A 17663-nucleotide genomic window follows, 5' to 3' on the forward strand; every position below is an offset into this window, starting at 1 on the left:
GCCATACAAAAATCAACACGGTGTCTTAACGTTGTAGGTCAAGTGTAATACTCAAACTTTTTTTTTTTCTTTTAAAACTGAGGCCTAGACGTAATTTTGCAAATTGGTCAGTACTGTATTCTGTCATTGTCATGTGAAAGTGGAATGACATGAATAATGTAACAATGGGTTTACCTTATTAAGAGTCATGGGGCAGTGGAAACTATCCTGGTTTGCACTGGATGAGTAGCAGGGTGTTACCTGAGCAGGTGATTACACAGACAGATGAATACATTCACAACTACAGACTACAGACACTACAAACTTGGTGGTGTCCATTTCACCTTGGCTTCACATCCATAAGGTTGAGGAAAAAGGGAAAACACATACAGAGTTCACAAACAGATATACATTCCAGTGCTAGGATATTCTTTATTATTAGAAATTAATTGAGACCAATTAATTTAAGTCATCTTTCAAGTGTGTTCTACACTGTGCATTTCACATTTCTATACATTGGAAGTTTGTACTGATGTTGTGAATTTGTGTACAGTGCATAACTATACTTGGTAAATACGTGGAAAATACAGCGTGTACTGCCACAGCAAGTGTCCTCCTCAGAAGGCATGCAAAACAGACTTATATTTAACAAACATTTGTACAGAGAAACATTAAGGTGACTGCCTGTATCTGACAACAAAATAACCATCCTGAAAAAAGTGCCAGTCACCAAATGACCTTTACACTACAGGATTGTACATATCACTAACTCCCAAAAAAGCAGTCAAGAAATTTTCTTTACAGAAAGGACATATGTTACCACATTTCTCAAAAATGCATTGTCCTCATTGAATTGGCTTAAAATGACATTGTGCTTCTTCAAAACTCACTCAAATGTATCCAGGTACCTCTTCCTTAATTATCTGTCTCTTAAAAGAGTTTTTTTTTTCTAGTAATTGTAATAATTATTACTTAAATAATTACCCCAAAACTTTACACGATAGAAGTACAATGCCAATGACTGAGTGGACATGTTCAGAGAAGAAATGCAGTGAATACAATCTGAGATAAAAGATGGCAATGAAGAGATGTGCTGTAGGCTGTGGCAGGTCATAGCTTGGCAAAGGAGAGGAAGAAAAAAAAGAGAGAGGAAAGGAGAGCAGATGTGATCATCACATTTGAAATAACAGTAATGGAGAGGAAGAGGGTGGAGAACACCACTGTGTGTGCATACAGTAGATATGGTAAGGCAAATGAACAACAAGATAATCTGGGTAAGTCATATGAGGGAACATACAGCTGATGGCTAGAAGTGCTGACTGATTACAGAGTCTCACACAAGAGCAAGAGATGGAAAGAGACCAAAAGCCAGAAACGAAGAAAGAACAGAGCCCAGTCTTTCATATGAAAGAGCAGCAGGAGGGATAATTCTACAAATAATTCAAGTGGGTTACAAAGGCGGATAGAAGTAGACAAAAAGAGAAAGAAAGCAAAAGACCACTGTCAAAGACATTTGTCTCATTTTAAGAAGCTGATGAGCGGTTGAAGGAAAAGTCCCAGAGTTCCCAGCACACACACTGCCACAAAAACCCACAGGAAAATCCTGTCAATGACCATGGCGACGTACTTCCAGTCATCCTCCACCTGAGGAAAGGAAAGAAGGAAATTTGGGTATTTAGGAATTTGTTTTAAAACCTAAAATACCTTTGCTTAATATTAATTTCTAGCAATGATACAAACTGTCACATTCACTGCAGGTCACTGTATTTTCACCACAGCTGTATCGCTGTTGGGCATGTGTGTGTCTCTGTCTGTGTGTGTGTGTGTAAAATAGGGCAACAGCATTGACAGGTGATGGGGCATTCAGGGGCTTCGATAGCTTAGGGAGCTCTGTACCACCAGTGTTTACTTCCAGGTTTTCGGCTTTTGTTAGCATTTGAACAGTATGTGTGTGTGTATGGAGTATGTGTGTGCCTTGATTAGTCATTTGCGTACACTAGGATCATTGATTCCTTCGACCACAATGCCACTGAGTACCTATAGAGGAGGCAGTATGGCTGTTGCGTATGCATCAAACACAGAGCTGAGCATTTCTAACAAAAGATGGAGATGAAGCAACAAACATATCAGGACCATCCAGAGTGCGAGGGAGAGGAAAGCAAAGCCCTCCATCTGCAACAAACAAGCAGCTTTATGTTCCCTTTATAGCCCCATGTAAATGGCTTCTGCACTATTTTTACCAAGCTCAGTAGAAATCCAGACACTGCAGAGATAACACACATACAGTAAGGCTTTGTTGTGTGTTTATTTGTATGCTGTGAACAAAATCGGAGCACCCCCATCTAGGGAACAGAATCTGTCCCCCAGATAGGATTAACCATTTATTTTAGGGTTAAGACTTGGTTTTAGGTTAGAATTAGGACCAGAAGGAAAAGGTACACAGTATGTTAGGCAGCCATGATCAAGGTTTGGGTAAGCCTCTGTGATGCCCCTTGTGGCTCTGCAACAGCTTTGAGGTTATATTGTTTCTTCATCCTGTAATTTTCTTTGCATATCCTTTTATGTCTTAGCAGGTAAAGTACATTTTCTCAACTTACTGACAACTCTGAGTTGTTTTATAAATATGGTTTGCTTTAAAGGAGTAATTGTCTTGCTGGTTGCATTATAATGTATTCAGTGAAAGGGAGAAGAGGTGCCTCTAGTCACTGCACACTTGGGGATTGTCAGTGTGAAACTGAATCATGGTTTATACTATTATTAAACCTTTTGTTGCCAGATACCTCAAATCTAATGGGAAACAATATCCAATATTTTGCTTCCCAAAATAAATGGGAAATCATATGTACATATTTATATTTCTACTTTCTAGACAACTTACAACTGTAAGAATGCACAATGACAGCCCTTTTGGCAGGTAATAAAGCTATGAGTTATTGGTGTGTTGGTTATCTTTTCAGTTCACAGATCACAGTACCTCTTTGGCTTTGTTGCGAGTTCTCATGTTCTCTGCGATGTACTTCACGCTCTCGATAGCCTGCTTGATCTCTGGTGAGACCACGGAGAAGGCAACAACAGCATTGACAGGTGATGGGGCATTCAGGGGTCTCGATAGCTTAGGGAGCTCTGACTCCTGGGGACCCTGTGTCTGGGATGCCTGGGGAGGAGGCGGCGGCACCATCGGGGGAGGGACAGGAGTTGGTACCTCCTTTCCCCTATAGGGGCACCTCCTGTTCATATCACGACTCATGTCACGGTTCATCTCGCTGTATTCCACACAGTTCATGGAGCCACTAGCTGAAGAGGCCCCTCCTGCCCCCGCGGCACCATCCAGTGGCGGACACGCTACACCTCCAGTTATACCTCCAACACTTACACTTCCTGATCCACTTCCTATGCTGGTCTTTCTCTTCGTGTTTCCTCCACTACTTCCTCCTCCACCCGCTCCTCCTGTAACTCCTGTAATACTGGCAGGGGCGGTGCAGCTCTGGTCAATAGGCCGTCTCATCAGCATCACCCTGGGCAGCACCCCAAGGAACACAGCCCTCACCCACTCGGGCATTGTGTGAGTCATGGGGGTGCGGTAGTGGACGTTCAGCACAAAGACAGTGATGACGATGCTGAGTGTGACAAAAATCATGGTGAAGAGAAGATACTCGCCAATCAGAGGTATGACAAGTGACGTTGAAGGGATGGTTTCAGTTATGACCAGCAGGAACACAGTTAGGGAGAGAAGGACAGAGATACACAGGGTGACCTTCTCTCCACAGTCAGATGGGAGGTAGAAGACTAGCACTGTGAGGAAGGAGATGAGGAGGCAGGGAATGATGAGGTTGATGGTGTAGAAGAGCGGTAGGCGGCGGATGTAGAAGGAGTAGGTGATGTCTGGGTAGATCTCTTCGCAACAGTTATACTTGATGTCATGCTTGTATCCTGGTGCATCGATGATCTCCCACTCTCCACTTTCCCAGAAGTCTTTCAGGTTCACCTGGAAAAATGCCAAGGTGAAATTAAAGTAAAAAAATATATATTTATTTTGTTGAGCACATGAGACCATAAAACAGTTTTTGGTTCAGTACTGTAATTGCAAAGTTCTTACTTAAATAAAAAAAAAAAGTATGACAACCCAGGGTCTGTCTCCTGGGACTCTGCCTGACCTTTGAGCCAATGAGCACCAGGTCAATCTTGGCCTTGTCGTATGTCCAGGAGCCAAACTTCATGGAGCAGTTCTGGTAGTCAAAGGGGAAGTAGGTGATGTCCATAGGGCAGGAGGACTTAAAAATCGCTGGAGGAATCCAGGTGATGGTGCCATCAAACTTCAGCAGAGCCTTGGTCTTGTCTTCCACAAGAAAATCACCCACAGCACTTTGAGAGAACATTTTCAAGCACAAAGGCCATTACAACATTTAACACAAAAGATCCGAAGACAGACAGCATAAATAAGCAACATTAGACCTTACAGAAAAAGTATAGAAATGTAAACATTTAAATTTAAAATTTAAAAAGCTGCCTGCGTTTCAATTGACAAATATCACATCATGGTACAAATGAGAGTCCTAAAGTAGCTACAACATAAAAGATCACTGAAAAAGGTTCACAGAAAGTTGCATCATTCCGCATAGTATTAGGCAAGCTGAGGACTAAACTGTTCTTCTTCTTCTCCTTTCGGCTGCTCCCTTCAAGGGTCGCCACAGCGAATCATCCGCCTCCATTCAACCCTATCCCCTGTATCCTCCTCACCTACACCAACTATCCTCATGTGTCCTTCTTCACTACATCCAAGAACCTCCTCTTTGGTCTTCCTCTAGGCCTCCTTCCTGGCAGCTCTTACCTCAGCATCCTTTTACCAATGTATTCACTGTCCCTCCTCTGAACATGTCCAAACCATCTCAATCTGGCTTCCCTGGCTTTTTCTCCAAAACATCTAACATGAGCTGTCCCTCTGATGTCCTCATTCCTGATCCTATCCATCCTCGTCACTCCCAGAGAGAACCTCAACATCTTCAGCTCTGCTACCTCCAGCTCTGCCTCCTGTCTTTGTCTCAGTGCCACTGTCTCTAAACCAGACAACATTGCTGGTCTCGCCAATGTCTTGTCCACCTTTCCTTTCATTCTTGCTGACACTCTTTTGTCACACATCACACCTGACACTTTCCTCCACCCGTTCCAACCTGCTTGCACACGTCTCTTCACTTCTTTTCCACACTCTCCGTTGCTCTGGACTGTTGACCCTAGGTACTTAAAATCCTCCACCTTCTTCACCTCTACTCCCTGTAACCTCACCGTTCTACTTGAGTCCCTCTCATTTACACACATGTACTCTGTTTTACTGCGGCTGACCTTCATTCCTCTCCTTTCCAGAGCAAACCTCCACCTCTCTAGATTTTCCTCCACCTGCTCCCTGCTCTCACTACAGATGACAATGTCATCTGCAAACATCATGGTCCACGGAGATTCCTGTCTAACCTCATCTGTCAGTCTGTCCATCACCACAGCAAACAAGAAGGGGCTCAAAGCCGATTCTTGGTGCAGTCCCACCTCCACCTTGAACTCCTCTGTCACACCAACAGCACACCTCACCACTGTCTTACAGCTCTCATACATGTCCTGCACCACTCGAACATACTTCTCTGCCACTCCAGGCTTCCTCATACAAAACCACAGCTCCTCTCTCGGCACCCTGTCATACGCTTTTTCCAAATCTACAAAGACACAATGTAGATCCTTCTGACCTTCTCTGTACTTCTCCATCAGCATTCTCAAAGCAAATATTGCATCTGTGGTTCTCTTTCTTGGCATGAAACCATACTGCTGCTCACAAATGTTCACTTCTGACCTCAACCTAGGCTCCACTACTCTTTCCCATAACTTCATTATGTGACTCATCAGCTTTATTCCTCTGTAGTTTCCACAACTCTGCACGTCTCTCTTGTTCTTAAAAATGGGCACCAGTACACTTCTCCTCCATTCCTCAGGCATCCTCTCACTCTCCAAGATCTTGTTAAGTAGCCCAGTCAAAAACTCTACTGCCACCTTTCCTAAACACTTCCATACCTCCACAGGTATGTCGTCAGGATCAACTGCTCCTCTTCTAACTCATCATCCTACCTGTGGGGCATAACCACTGACAACATTCAACATCACACCTTCAACTTCCATTCTCAGACTCATCACCCTATCTGACACTCTCTTCACCTCCTGAACATTGCTAGCAAAATCCTCCTTCTGGATAACTCCTACTCCATTCCTCTTTCCATCCACACCATGATAAAACAGCTTGAACCCTGCTCCTAATTTATAGGCCTTGCTACCTTTCCACCTGGTCTCCTGAACACACAAGATATCCACCTTTCTTCTTATCAGCCAACTCTCTAGTTTTCCCTGACAAAGTCCCTACATTCAAAGTCCCTACTCAAAGTCCTACATTCCTGCCCTTCCTCTTCTCTCTTTGCCTATGAACACGCCTTCCTCCTCTCCTTCTTTGACCAACAGTAGTCCAATTTCCACTGGGGCCCTGTAAGTCAACAGCACCAGTGGCGGTCCTTGTTAACCTGGGCCGCGACCAATCCAGTATGGAAGTCATATTTGTGATTCGCATGTTTGAATTGGCTTAAATTTTACATCGGATGCCCTTCTTGACACAACCCTCTGTATTTACCCGAACTTGGGACTGGCACATGAAGACACTGGATTGTGCCCCCTTGTGGTTGCATTGAGGACTAAACTGTTCACCTATCACCATTTGTGCACTAAAACTTACTTGTTGTACAAAACAATGTCTGGCCTCCAAATCTTATTGGATGGAACTCGTATGAACTCAATCCCATCATATTCAGCAGGGATCCATCTCAGTTTGTAGTCATTCCAGACCTAGAAGGCAGAGAAAACTTCACAAAATCCAGCATGTACAGATAGTGTGGCAGATACGATAATAATAAAGGATGAACATCACTCACATGCCTCAGCCACAAATTGGTTTCCATAATCTGATTCACTTCATCCTGTAATAACAAAAAGGGCAAGTTAGTCAGCAAGAGAAAAGGAACTTTGATGAATGAATAACAATTTTTTTTTTTTTTTAAATACATGAAACACATGGTCTCTTTGTCCTGATAGATCTGCTTTATACTGATTCTCTCTTCTTACCACTTTGACCAGTTGAGATATGGAGACCTCAAACTCCACTGTGACTGGATCAGACACATTCTCCACTGGTCGGATGAACTGGTTGTACCGCCGGAATAACCTCCGAAATAACCTGTCCTCTGCTTTAGATAAAAAGCAGCCTAATGAAACACAGAAGCAGAAGAGAGAAGATGAGCAATTATAATGATGTTCAGCACCAACAGAAGGAAGAACAATGCCACTTTGGATTCCACTTTAAATGTGGAGGTTGGAAACCCCTCCAAGTCTGAAAGCACAATTAAATATAACTTATCTTCAATATTGCTAATAGGTTGATAACCAAAAATGATTCAGCAATAGTGTCTGCCAAACAAAATATTATAATGATACAAAAGTGATTTTAATGTTGTTTATTACCTTTACTGTGTACGAGACATACTTCTGAATATCCTGAGCTAATAAAGGCAGAGCTAATTGCATGTCTTGGGGTGAGAAGGAAAATGGAAAGTGTTTTAGTTTGTTTTAGGTGAAATTACCTCGTAACTGTTAAATCAATGGAGAGACATTGCAGTCGCATGCTCACAGTAAAGATGAAGCCTGAGAGCTTTCAGGAGATCTCCAAACACAAATGCTTCAAGCAAAAAAAAACAACAACATAAAATGTGTTTGCAGATGTGTGTGTGTGTGTGTGTGTGTGTGTGTGTGTGTGCGTCTCTCCTTTGCATTGCTCTATACAGACCCACGTCCGACCAAGCAGAAAATGGCTCATTTCACTATCCCCTTTGTCGCCTGGTTAACTAAACACAACACCAACAGAGTTTGAGGTATGATAGGTAGGTTTAAACCAACTGATTGCTTTTGTTCAGGCACAAACATGGACACAAGTTAGTGTTTTTTCCCCCATCACAGCTTTTAACAACACACAAGTGATGAACATAGTATTCGTCAGTCTCAAAACATCAATCTTGCATTCACCAAGCGGCATGAACCATTTTAGAAATGGAAGAGAATACGCTTCACCAAAAGGGCAAATGGGGCACAGCCCATATACACAAATATCCACATACACTGACAACTAAATAAAACATGGCCTTTTAATGGGACACTTCCTCTGTGTTAACACTCTACAAACCAGAATCATGTAAAATTGGTCAACAACTTTACACTCGTATTCTTCCTCTGTTCATTTTCTCCCATCTACAACATTACCATCTCTTAATAATTTGTATGTCAACACTGATTTATAGTGCCTTTATCCAATGTCAGCTGGGATTGTGACTGCAGGATAAGCGATGTAGGAACAGTAATGAATGAATGGATAAATGCTGAAAGACTGAAGGTTACCTCTGAGTTTACTCTGGAGGAAACCGTGGCAATGCAACTGATCAATTGAAAACACAACCTACAATAATTTATTACAGGCTATTAAAATAGTTAACCTGTGGTAAAATGACTGAAATGTAACCATGGTTGTTACTATTGTTTTCTACAGAGCTATAAACACAAGAAATGAGAATAAAGATCTTTCAGTAAGGATGGTGCTTCCATAAAACATATATATATATATATATATATATATATATATATATATATATATATATATATATATATATATATATATATATATATATTGAGAACCTATATGTTCAAACAAATATTTCATTTTCATTGTCCATAAAGTCATAAAGCAGTTCTTCCATTTATTGCTGTTGGGGATGCACTTAGATTAATATCTCACAGACATCCCAGATTACAGTTTCTGTTTTCTCATTTTGAAAGGCTGGTTCATTTTCTCATGTTCACAAATCAGATTTGCCAAAGCCAGGGAAATAACAATGTAATTGAATATTATTCCTTGTTGGATTATTTTCATGCCTATCTGATTCTGAAATGTGTCATGAAATGTTACATCTTCACAATTATTACACAGAAACAAAACACCTTAGACCATTTACCGAGTGCAATTTCAATTTTAAAACACAAGAGACTGCCGGGGGTAGACTCGTCTTATTGAGCTAAAGTTCAGTCTCTAAAACACTACTACACTTACATAAGCACAAGATCTGGTGCATGTAACGCACACACCAAACACACACTTAAAACTCTAGACAATAATTAGCTCCACATAAAACTCAAAATAAGATAATGAACAGAATTCTGGGGTAAAAAGGGAGAATGTGCAATGGCTTAATTTTCAACAAATATTATGAATATACTGAATTTAAATTTTCATCACTCTCTCTCCTAAATCCATGTTGAGGTGTGAATCTCAGTACATTTCAAATGCAGGTAAGAGTACAGACAGCAGGGTGCAGAGCAGTGGAGGCAAAGGCTATTCAAGTGCACTCAGATAAATGAAAATCAGGTCACACAGCCTTTCTCCCACTGTTTATTGACCCAAACATTTTAAGTTGCATTTCAATTGTATCAACACCCCGATGAAGACAATGTAACCAAAATAGTAATATTCTAATACAAAACCAGTTTGAGCTAGTTACTGACTAAAAACAAACCATGTAACATCTCCTGTAGTTCCACTAGTGAATGTGTAAAAAGTTAAAATATATTACAGTGGCTTCAAAACTCCCAAAGTTTTCTGAGGTCACTGACAGAGGCAACTTGAGTCTTAAAGCTTAATGAAAAGGCCGCTCTCAAGAGACGCATGTGTAATTTCAGCTCTTGGTACCTGCCGTCAAAAACTGCCCACTGCTCCCTAATTCGCTGCACTGCCAGAACCTTGTTTAAGCCTCTAATTGGGTGAAGGGAAACCAGGGAAATTATAATCACTCAGTTAATTGGACCTTTTGTTCACTGTGACAAAAACAATTAAACTAAGATTTTTTTTTTCTTCCTCTGGTAGTATAGCTGCTCCCCTAATTCCCTTCTTTGTTTTGCCAAAGTTTAGATCTTAAGTAGCCTTATAAAAAAAGTTCATTAGAACCTTTACACTTTAGCTTTCTTTGCATACCACATTTGCTGCTCTGCATTTATTGCACTCCATAATAAAAAAAATGTCTCTTTTCTTTTAGCAGCTCACTTGTCTCAAGTTTCTTGTAGACACAAATGTATTTGGTTCTGGCTGATGAAAAACATGTATCATCTCTTTGAAGGCCATGTTTCGTTTTACTGCTCTATTCTTTCCTGCCTTTATGATGCTGTGACAAAGTGACAAGTCTTCGTTCTAATGAATATGAAGCCAAGTCAAGCAGTCATGCATCGCACCCTTAAATAGCCACATTGATTTAGAATTAGCAAGGCAAGTGGTGAGTCCGTCTCAGTGTCTTGTAGCTACAGGAGTCTAAAGCTGCAGAAAGACACGTGGCCTGTGGAAGACTCTTTGATCAGGCATGTGCATAACAGGATGAGCCTGGAAGCAAGTAGTGGACACTCTGAAGAAACTAATTATCCTCTGATAACACATGGCTGACAGTGTGTGTGAGTGCAAAACAGATAAAAAGAGAGAGAGACAGTGGAGTGAAGAGACAGGAGGCAAAAAGTGACAGCGAGAACAAGCCCAGAAAAGCTCAACTGCGTGTCTTTGCTCTCCAGGGTTTTTGATGGCCTCTCTGTGAAATGCTGAATCATGCAACAAGAGCAACCACGGTGATTATTGCAAATGCTGTGACCACCCCATTCAGCATTTGGTACATGTTATAACCTATGTGTGCCTTCTTGTATGCCTGTATACCATGAGTGTGTATGTGTCTGTATACAAGTACCTATTTATGCAAAATAAGCTAAACTGATTTATTTTTAATTGAATCATTCAAAACAGCATATTATACAATTTTTTATCCCCCTCCTATATAATATAATTCTGATTTTTTCATAGATGTTTGAAATTCAACAGCTCCTTGCCTCCACACAATCATCTGAGAAGATGATGGAGTTTACCCGTTTAACATCATATTCTCTGCTTATGGATAGATACAGATGGTAAATTATACTTTTAAAGAAGGAAAATGTCCAAATGTAGGGATGACCTAATGAGGAGACAGTACATTTGAGTAGCCCAATCCAGACTATAAATGCTCTGATGCAAATGATGCAACTCTGTCTGATTCAGGCATAACAATTGCACGTTTTATGATGCGTCACAGCATCTGGAACACATGAGGACATCCTGACTAAAATATCAGTGTGTCACTTTTATATGTGCTTCTTTGACCTATTTTGACAACCTGAAGTATTCTCAGACAATGACCAACAGGAACATGGAGAACTTTTGCTCACACAACTGCAAACATGGTCAAGCACAAGAGGAAAGACTTTGGTGATGCCAGCTGCTGTACATCAGTCCAGTATACTGGATTAGTATCTGTGCAGGGAGCAGCATTTTAAAGTGAATCAAGTATTGACCAGCCACTCCACATTTAAGTTTCAAAGGAGCTAAAGATGCAGCAATTGCTACACTGGAGCACTGCTGCAAGCAGAAACACTGTAGAAGCTGTCTCCCTGGACTTGGAAGGTTGCAGTAGTTTCACAGCTGCAGGTAATTGACTAATCAGTACTAATGTCTACGTCTCTCTCCTGCAGCGAGGCTGGAGCAGGCCTGTTGATTGTGCATGTCAGCAGCATTGACTGAATCAGAACTGAAAACCTCTGTGGTGTCATAGCCAAAAAACTGACAGCAAATCTTGTATCTCTGGCATTTAAAGCCACTGTAAAATGTATCCTTCCTACAATATTAGTCAAGCCTTTTTACTTTTTAACCATGTACCATTAGCAGGCTGTTTTTGACAGCAGATATGTCGATATTGTCATAGTAGGAAAACCACATGTGCAGCTAATGACATTAACAATTACTTTATTGGACTAAATCTCAGTTCCCTAATTTTTTATCACTCCTTGGCCCTTGTTCCAGTCTGCCATAATGAAGAACGTCTGAAAAGTCTTATTTCTGCTCTGAGGAGCAAGGACCAAGGAGAAAAGAGGCTGTCTGGAGGAGCATTATTCCTGCTATAATGGGTCAAAATGTCTGCTGTGAAAAAGGCCTTTTGTCTGTTTCAGTGGTAGACCGGCTTACTGGCCTCTTATAGATCATGCTATATCATGAGAATTTGTTCTTCTTTACTAAACACATTGCGTGGATTTAGAACAGAGGATGCTGTACGAAAGTTTACAAGTTTTGATTAGTTTAGGTTTTGAGTAGTGAGAAAGCTGTAGTTATTTCAATTCAAGTTGATGTGAAGAACTGAGTCAGCAGGGATTCATCAATGTTTAGCTCCTGCACTAAAGAGGGCAGTGTCTAACAGGTCCCTTTCTGGTATTGTACCAAAATGAGGAGGATTCTGGGATCCCACAGTGTCACACATGAGAGAATAATAAGTGAACTGAAAACTGATGAATGGCTGCTTGGATCAATGAAAAACGTACTTGCTACAGTGTTGTATGGATTTTGAGCAAGAAGCAGAAATCCCTGAAACACCTCATTTTGTTGCAAACTGAAGTAATTTTTAAATTATGGCTCCAGGTGAAACTTTTGATTAATGTATTCATGATTTCCCTTGACTGCATATATTAACTGATTGCCCTCATGTATAGATAAAGGCAATCAGGGTTAATCTGGTGATCATCATAGATGACACTAGAATAATTCCACTGAGAGTACTTTCAAGGACAGAGAAATCAAGTTCAAACTTTAAAAAAGTGCTTGAAAGAAAAAAAAAAAACTTGAAAGACCATAATCGCTCTACAAAATGGTGCAAAAACACTTGAATGCGAGATACAAGACGTGAAACTCACAGCACAGCAGTTTATAAATGACGAGGCTTCTTGCTCAACCTCATCTAGAGCTTTCCGTTTCTCACACTCTCTCCCTCAGTCCTAAAGCATGACTCAGTTCACTGCCAGCACTGAAGACCAGGATGTCCCAGAAGAATCAGGCAGCAGGGCTGGCTAGAGGAGAATGCCAGTATGTGTATGTGTGTGCAAAAACAAGAGTGGAAGTGTGTGTGTGGTGGTGGTGGTTTGGATGGGAACATGAGTTCAAGCCATCCATGGGCAGAGGGAGGGGTGGAATAAGGTCTCCTCTTGTGCCTGTGGTGGCACAGTATGTGGGCGAGGGAAGGAGTGGGGGCTTTAGTTGCAATAATCACACAACAATCGCGTTAAGAGGATCCTCAAGCCACCACATAGTCCTTAACCCACACACACACACACACACACACACACACACACACACACACACACACACACACACACACACACACACACACACACACACACACACACGCTGATTGCCTGTCAGACTTTAATGCGGCTATATTGCTTCTCAGAGAGAAACTGGAGAGCATGTGCTGTAGTTCCAAGCTCAGAAGAGCATTTAGGTCTGGCAGAAGAGCAAGTATACTTGATGATGCTGCAATGCAAGGAGACAACTCTATACAATCAGACGTAAATAAAGGCTGCTAGAGCTTAATATAAACCATTTTCAATGCAAGTAAAAGAAATAACTTTTAATCATCGCCGTCTGTTAGCCCACCTACAAACTCCATTGATTTAAAACCAGTACTGATTATGTTTTTTAATCATTTGAGTATTTTCGACCTATAAGCAGTCTGCAGTTCATACTCTCTTAGGCAGAACTTGCACAAAGCTGCAGCCTATTAAAATGCACAGTAAAGTGAGATACAGGGTCAAGCTTGAAACATAATGCGGATCAGATCAGTATAATGCCAGCATGGCTAGACGTCTCTCTCAGCTATTTCTGCTGGAGATGATGCAGGCAAGATGCTGTGGGGAAATGCATCACGCAGTTTTTCACTCATTTTAATCACTCAATCTCAAGCCTTCAGGAACACATTCTGTCCTGAAATATGCTGATGTGCACAACAATCTATCCCACAGGCTGTGACTTTATTTTGAATGTCATAACTCCGGCTAACAACAACTGAAATTTCTCCCTCCTTATTTTGAAGCTATTTCAACTAAGTCTATTTTTGACTATAACACCCCAATCCCATGGACTGCAGGATTGACATTTCCTCTGTTACGGGGACAAGTCACCTGATCCTAGATGGCAGGAAACAATACCTTCTGTTTCACACTAATCTGCCCCCCAATGGGGGTGTGTGTGTATGTGAATATTTGCTTTCCAAGTGCTTATTTGCATATATATCCCCTGTTCAGAGACACACAAAAGCCCACACAGCCAATAAGGGATTGAGGGAATTGGATAGAGGATGAGAGGCAAAGTCAGAGGGAAAAGGAAAAGGTGAGGCCAGAGTCCTCCAAACAGTTAAATGACACTAACTAGCAAGTACAAAAAGTAGATTTCTTCTCACTTGAGCAAAATCTGCCCTTCTGTAAGAGCATTGACACTGTCATCCCTTCTCAGCTTTGCTTTCATGTTCCTTTTGAAATTTGCCCAGTTCAAGGGCAAAGCGACAAAGCAGTCAGCTGTAGCAAATCTATCCAGCTGAGGAGAATGACAGAGGCAGAGAAAGAGAAGTGAGGGATGTGTCATATAGAGACACTGCCTTTCCCCTTGACTCGGAGTCTGCATCAGCTCACAGGATGTGTGAAGCAAGTGTCTTTCGCATGACGACTGGAGCGTGACAATATGAAGGTACTTAGTGCTGCTCCCACAGTGGGACTCCGAGTACCACATCTGGGACAAACACACTGTTGCACTCAGGGCTTTAAAGTGAGACGTCATGACAGTTTCATATAAAACCTGTGATTCAACCTATAGCCAGAATAATTATTCCTCCTTCAGACTATGTTTAAAGCGCACTGAGTCTGTCTGGCCATTCCTGGAAAAACGTTATAAGCCAAACAGCCATTTAGTGTGATCAGCAACATCCATCATGGCTGAACAAATCCCAAAAAGTGTCATTTATACTGCCCTAAAAGGCAAATGCAGAAGCCTCGTATTTTGCCAAAGGCTGGCCAAAACTAAACCAAAACTAAAGTCACTGAATGATTTTTCAGTGTTTTGTATAACTGAAAAATAAAATATTAACACCAGCTCTGAACTTAAATGGTTAGGCTACATTATAACTTTATTATTATTATTTAAACGTAGTTAACCCTAGTAAAGCAGAGGTTGTACATATATTGTACATACAATATGTACAAGCTGTGGACTGTAAATACTGCAATTAAACAACAACATAAACTTCTAAAATCCACAGAAAAATACATTAAGTTTTCCACACTGTTTGACTGACAGGTGTTAAAGCACAAAAACAGCAATGAGCACTTAAAAACAAAGGTGCTGCCAAAACACATATCACCACTTAGCAGAGGCTTTATCCTTTGTGTAGATAGATACCCATTATGCTGGGTGTTCCCATCAGTAAAGATGCTCTGACAAGATATTCGTCTGAGTGCTCTTTGTGAATGTGAATGAGATGAAGTTCAGGATTAAAATAACTACTAAGTATCATGTGAACACAGCACAAAAGATTTGCTTTTAAACATTTATCTTCTTGGTTCTGCGCTGGGCCCCCTGAGACCCCACTTCAAAATCTGCTGTTTTAAAGTGCACTGGGGATTGGCAGCCTGACATAAACTAAAAACATCAAGAAATAAAAAATACCCATGTGAGTGTGAAGAAACATAAAGGAAAGAAACACAGATACAGATACAGTGACTGGCAGCTCCAGAGCTACAGCCTACTCCGATGAACTGTACCTAACCCTGACCTCTGACCTCTGTAAATGGAGGGAGGCCACAGTCCTGCACTTCAGGGATTAAATCAAAATCGTCACTCATGTGTTGGCTTATTTATTTGAGTTTTTTTACACGCATGGATGCCTGACAGTGGCTCGGGAGGACTGACCACAGATCATCATCTCCTGAGTATTTTAAAACATTTCGGTTCGGTTCATCTGTGTGCACCTAGATGCCATTAAGGGCCCCATTATACACATAAAAATGATTTTACTAGTTTAGAGAGGATATCCTATCGGATATTATATTTCACACCCACATGGAGTTATATATATATATATATATATATATAAAATTGTTGAGCTCAAACAATCAGGGTGGAAAATCTCCCTCATTAAAAGGTAGAACAGAGCTCACGCACCACCAACAGAAGGATATTAACGATTCTGGCATTAAAATACGCGCGGCGACTTTTTCCACTTTTATTATCAGCTGTGGTTATTGTTCCACGCATCGACAGCTGGATTAGTAAACACATGCCATCCCACTAGATTCATAAACTGAATGATTATTCCGACTGCTTGTATCCTGCTTTTATTCTCTGCTGCGAATTTAAAACAGTTTTTTTGTTTTCCCCCCCAACTTGAGTTGAGGGTGTCTGAAGATCACTAAAACCGATGTGACAAACAAGGTTACTAAACATCCTCTGGACATAATGAAAAAAACCCAGGGTTTTCCTAAAGTAATGAGTAGAATGGTACTTTTGGCACGCTGTGCCTTACCTTGCGCGGCGAGGAGCACAAGCAGGACGACGTTTGTTAGTTTCCCCGTGAAATTCATCGATACATCGGCGCTTGGCGACGCTTTCTGTGGATAAAAGATGGTAACTCAAGTCTTGTCAGCAGACTACTTCTGACGACCGCGGAGCCTTAACATTAAACCAACATTTTCCTTTGCGCTCCCGAATGTGGAGAGCGATGCATGTGCTCTCCTGCCATGGACAACTTCTGCACGACCCGCCTCCCCCCTCCTCCTCCTCCTCCTCCTCCTCTTCCCACCCTCTGTTCGTGCGTCCCACACGCAACGACAAAACTCACCCACGGGTCAAACCTAGCGACCTGACTCACGGTGACTCACAGGTGATAAGTTTGGAATAATGAAATGGTTTGCGACCATCAGGATTCTGCTCATCTTTAGCTTATTCTCGTATTCAGTCTTGCAAGATACTTTAGTAGCATTAATACAAAGAATAAAACAATCTATGCATTTCTATATGTATCTATATGTATTTCTCTGTATAAAAAAGTTTAAATAACACTGATCTTCAATCCTCAATATAGCTAAACATGCATAATAGGATCACACAGTGCTGAGCAGTGAATGGCCTGTTTAGTCATTTAATTGATTTTGTAGACATAACAATGCTCAGGCAGCTTAAAGCATGAGCTGCTCTATACTAGAGACGTGAAGGCTGCAGAGTCTGTCCAGTTCAAAAAATGGAAAGCTATTACTGCATGGGAACAAACTTAAATTACTCCTGGAGCATGCGAGTCCAGGCTGAGTTATGTATAGCTGCTGAAGGAAAAACAATATTTTTGAGGAAATAGACTCAAGTAAACATTATAATGAATTAACTTTTAGTGCAACATCTTCAGTATTTATTTTCTGCTCCAACAGTCTCTCTTTGAATTTGGGGAGTAAAATGAGAAACATCTTCAATTGCATCATTGAAAACGATGTTACGTATCTAAATTCATTTATTTTTATTTTTCCAAATTAACGTTTTGTAAAACTAAAATTCACAGTTATAGCAGAATAGACAGAAATAAAGTTTGGTTGATCTTTTCATTAATATTACCTGAATCTATTCTAACATGAAATGCACATGTGTGTATCAACTTGACATATATAGTCTTTCTAAACTTTTATGTTTGATTACGATG

General features: G+C 40.9%; 1 protein-coding gene across 1 annotated transcript; it reads right to left on the reverse strand.

Moving 5' to 3' along the window:
- Positions 1 to 892: 892 nt before the first annotated feature.
- Positions 893 to 16708, reverse strand: LOC113144266 (neuronal acetylcholine receptor subunit alpha-3-like). The gene is made up of 7 exons (XM_026330172.1): positions 16503 to 16708; positions 7123 to 7262; positions 6933 to 6977; positions 6737 to 6846; positions 4134 to 4341; positions 2954 to 3964; positions 893 to 1623 (listed from the first exon to the last, which is right to left on the reverse strand). The coding sequence occupies exons 1-7, from the start codon at positions 16558 to 16560 to the stop codon at positions 1498 to 1500; spliced, it is 1698 nt and encodes a 565-aa protein (XP_026185957.1). The 5' UTR covers positions 16561 to 16708; the 3' UTR covers positions 893 to 1497.
- Between the last annotated feature and the right edge of the window lie 955 nt (positions 16709 to 17663).

Source organism: Mastacembelus armatus, chromosome 10, assembly GCF_900324485.2.
Source record: "Mastacembelus armatus chromosome 10, fMasArm1.2, whole genome shotgun sequence".
In the NCBI taxonomy this organism is placed as follows: Eukaryota; Metazoa; Chordata; class Actinopteri; order Synbranchiformes; family Mastacembelidae; genus Mastacembelus; species Mastacembelus armatus.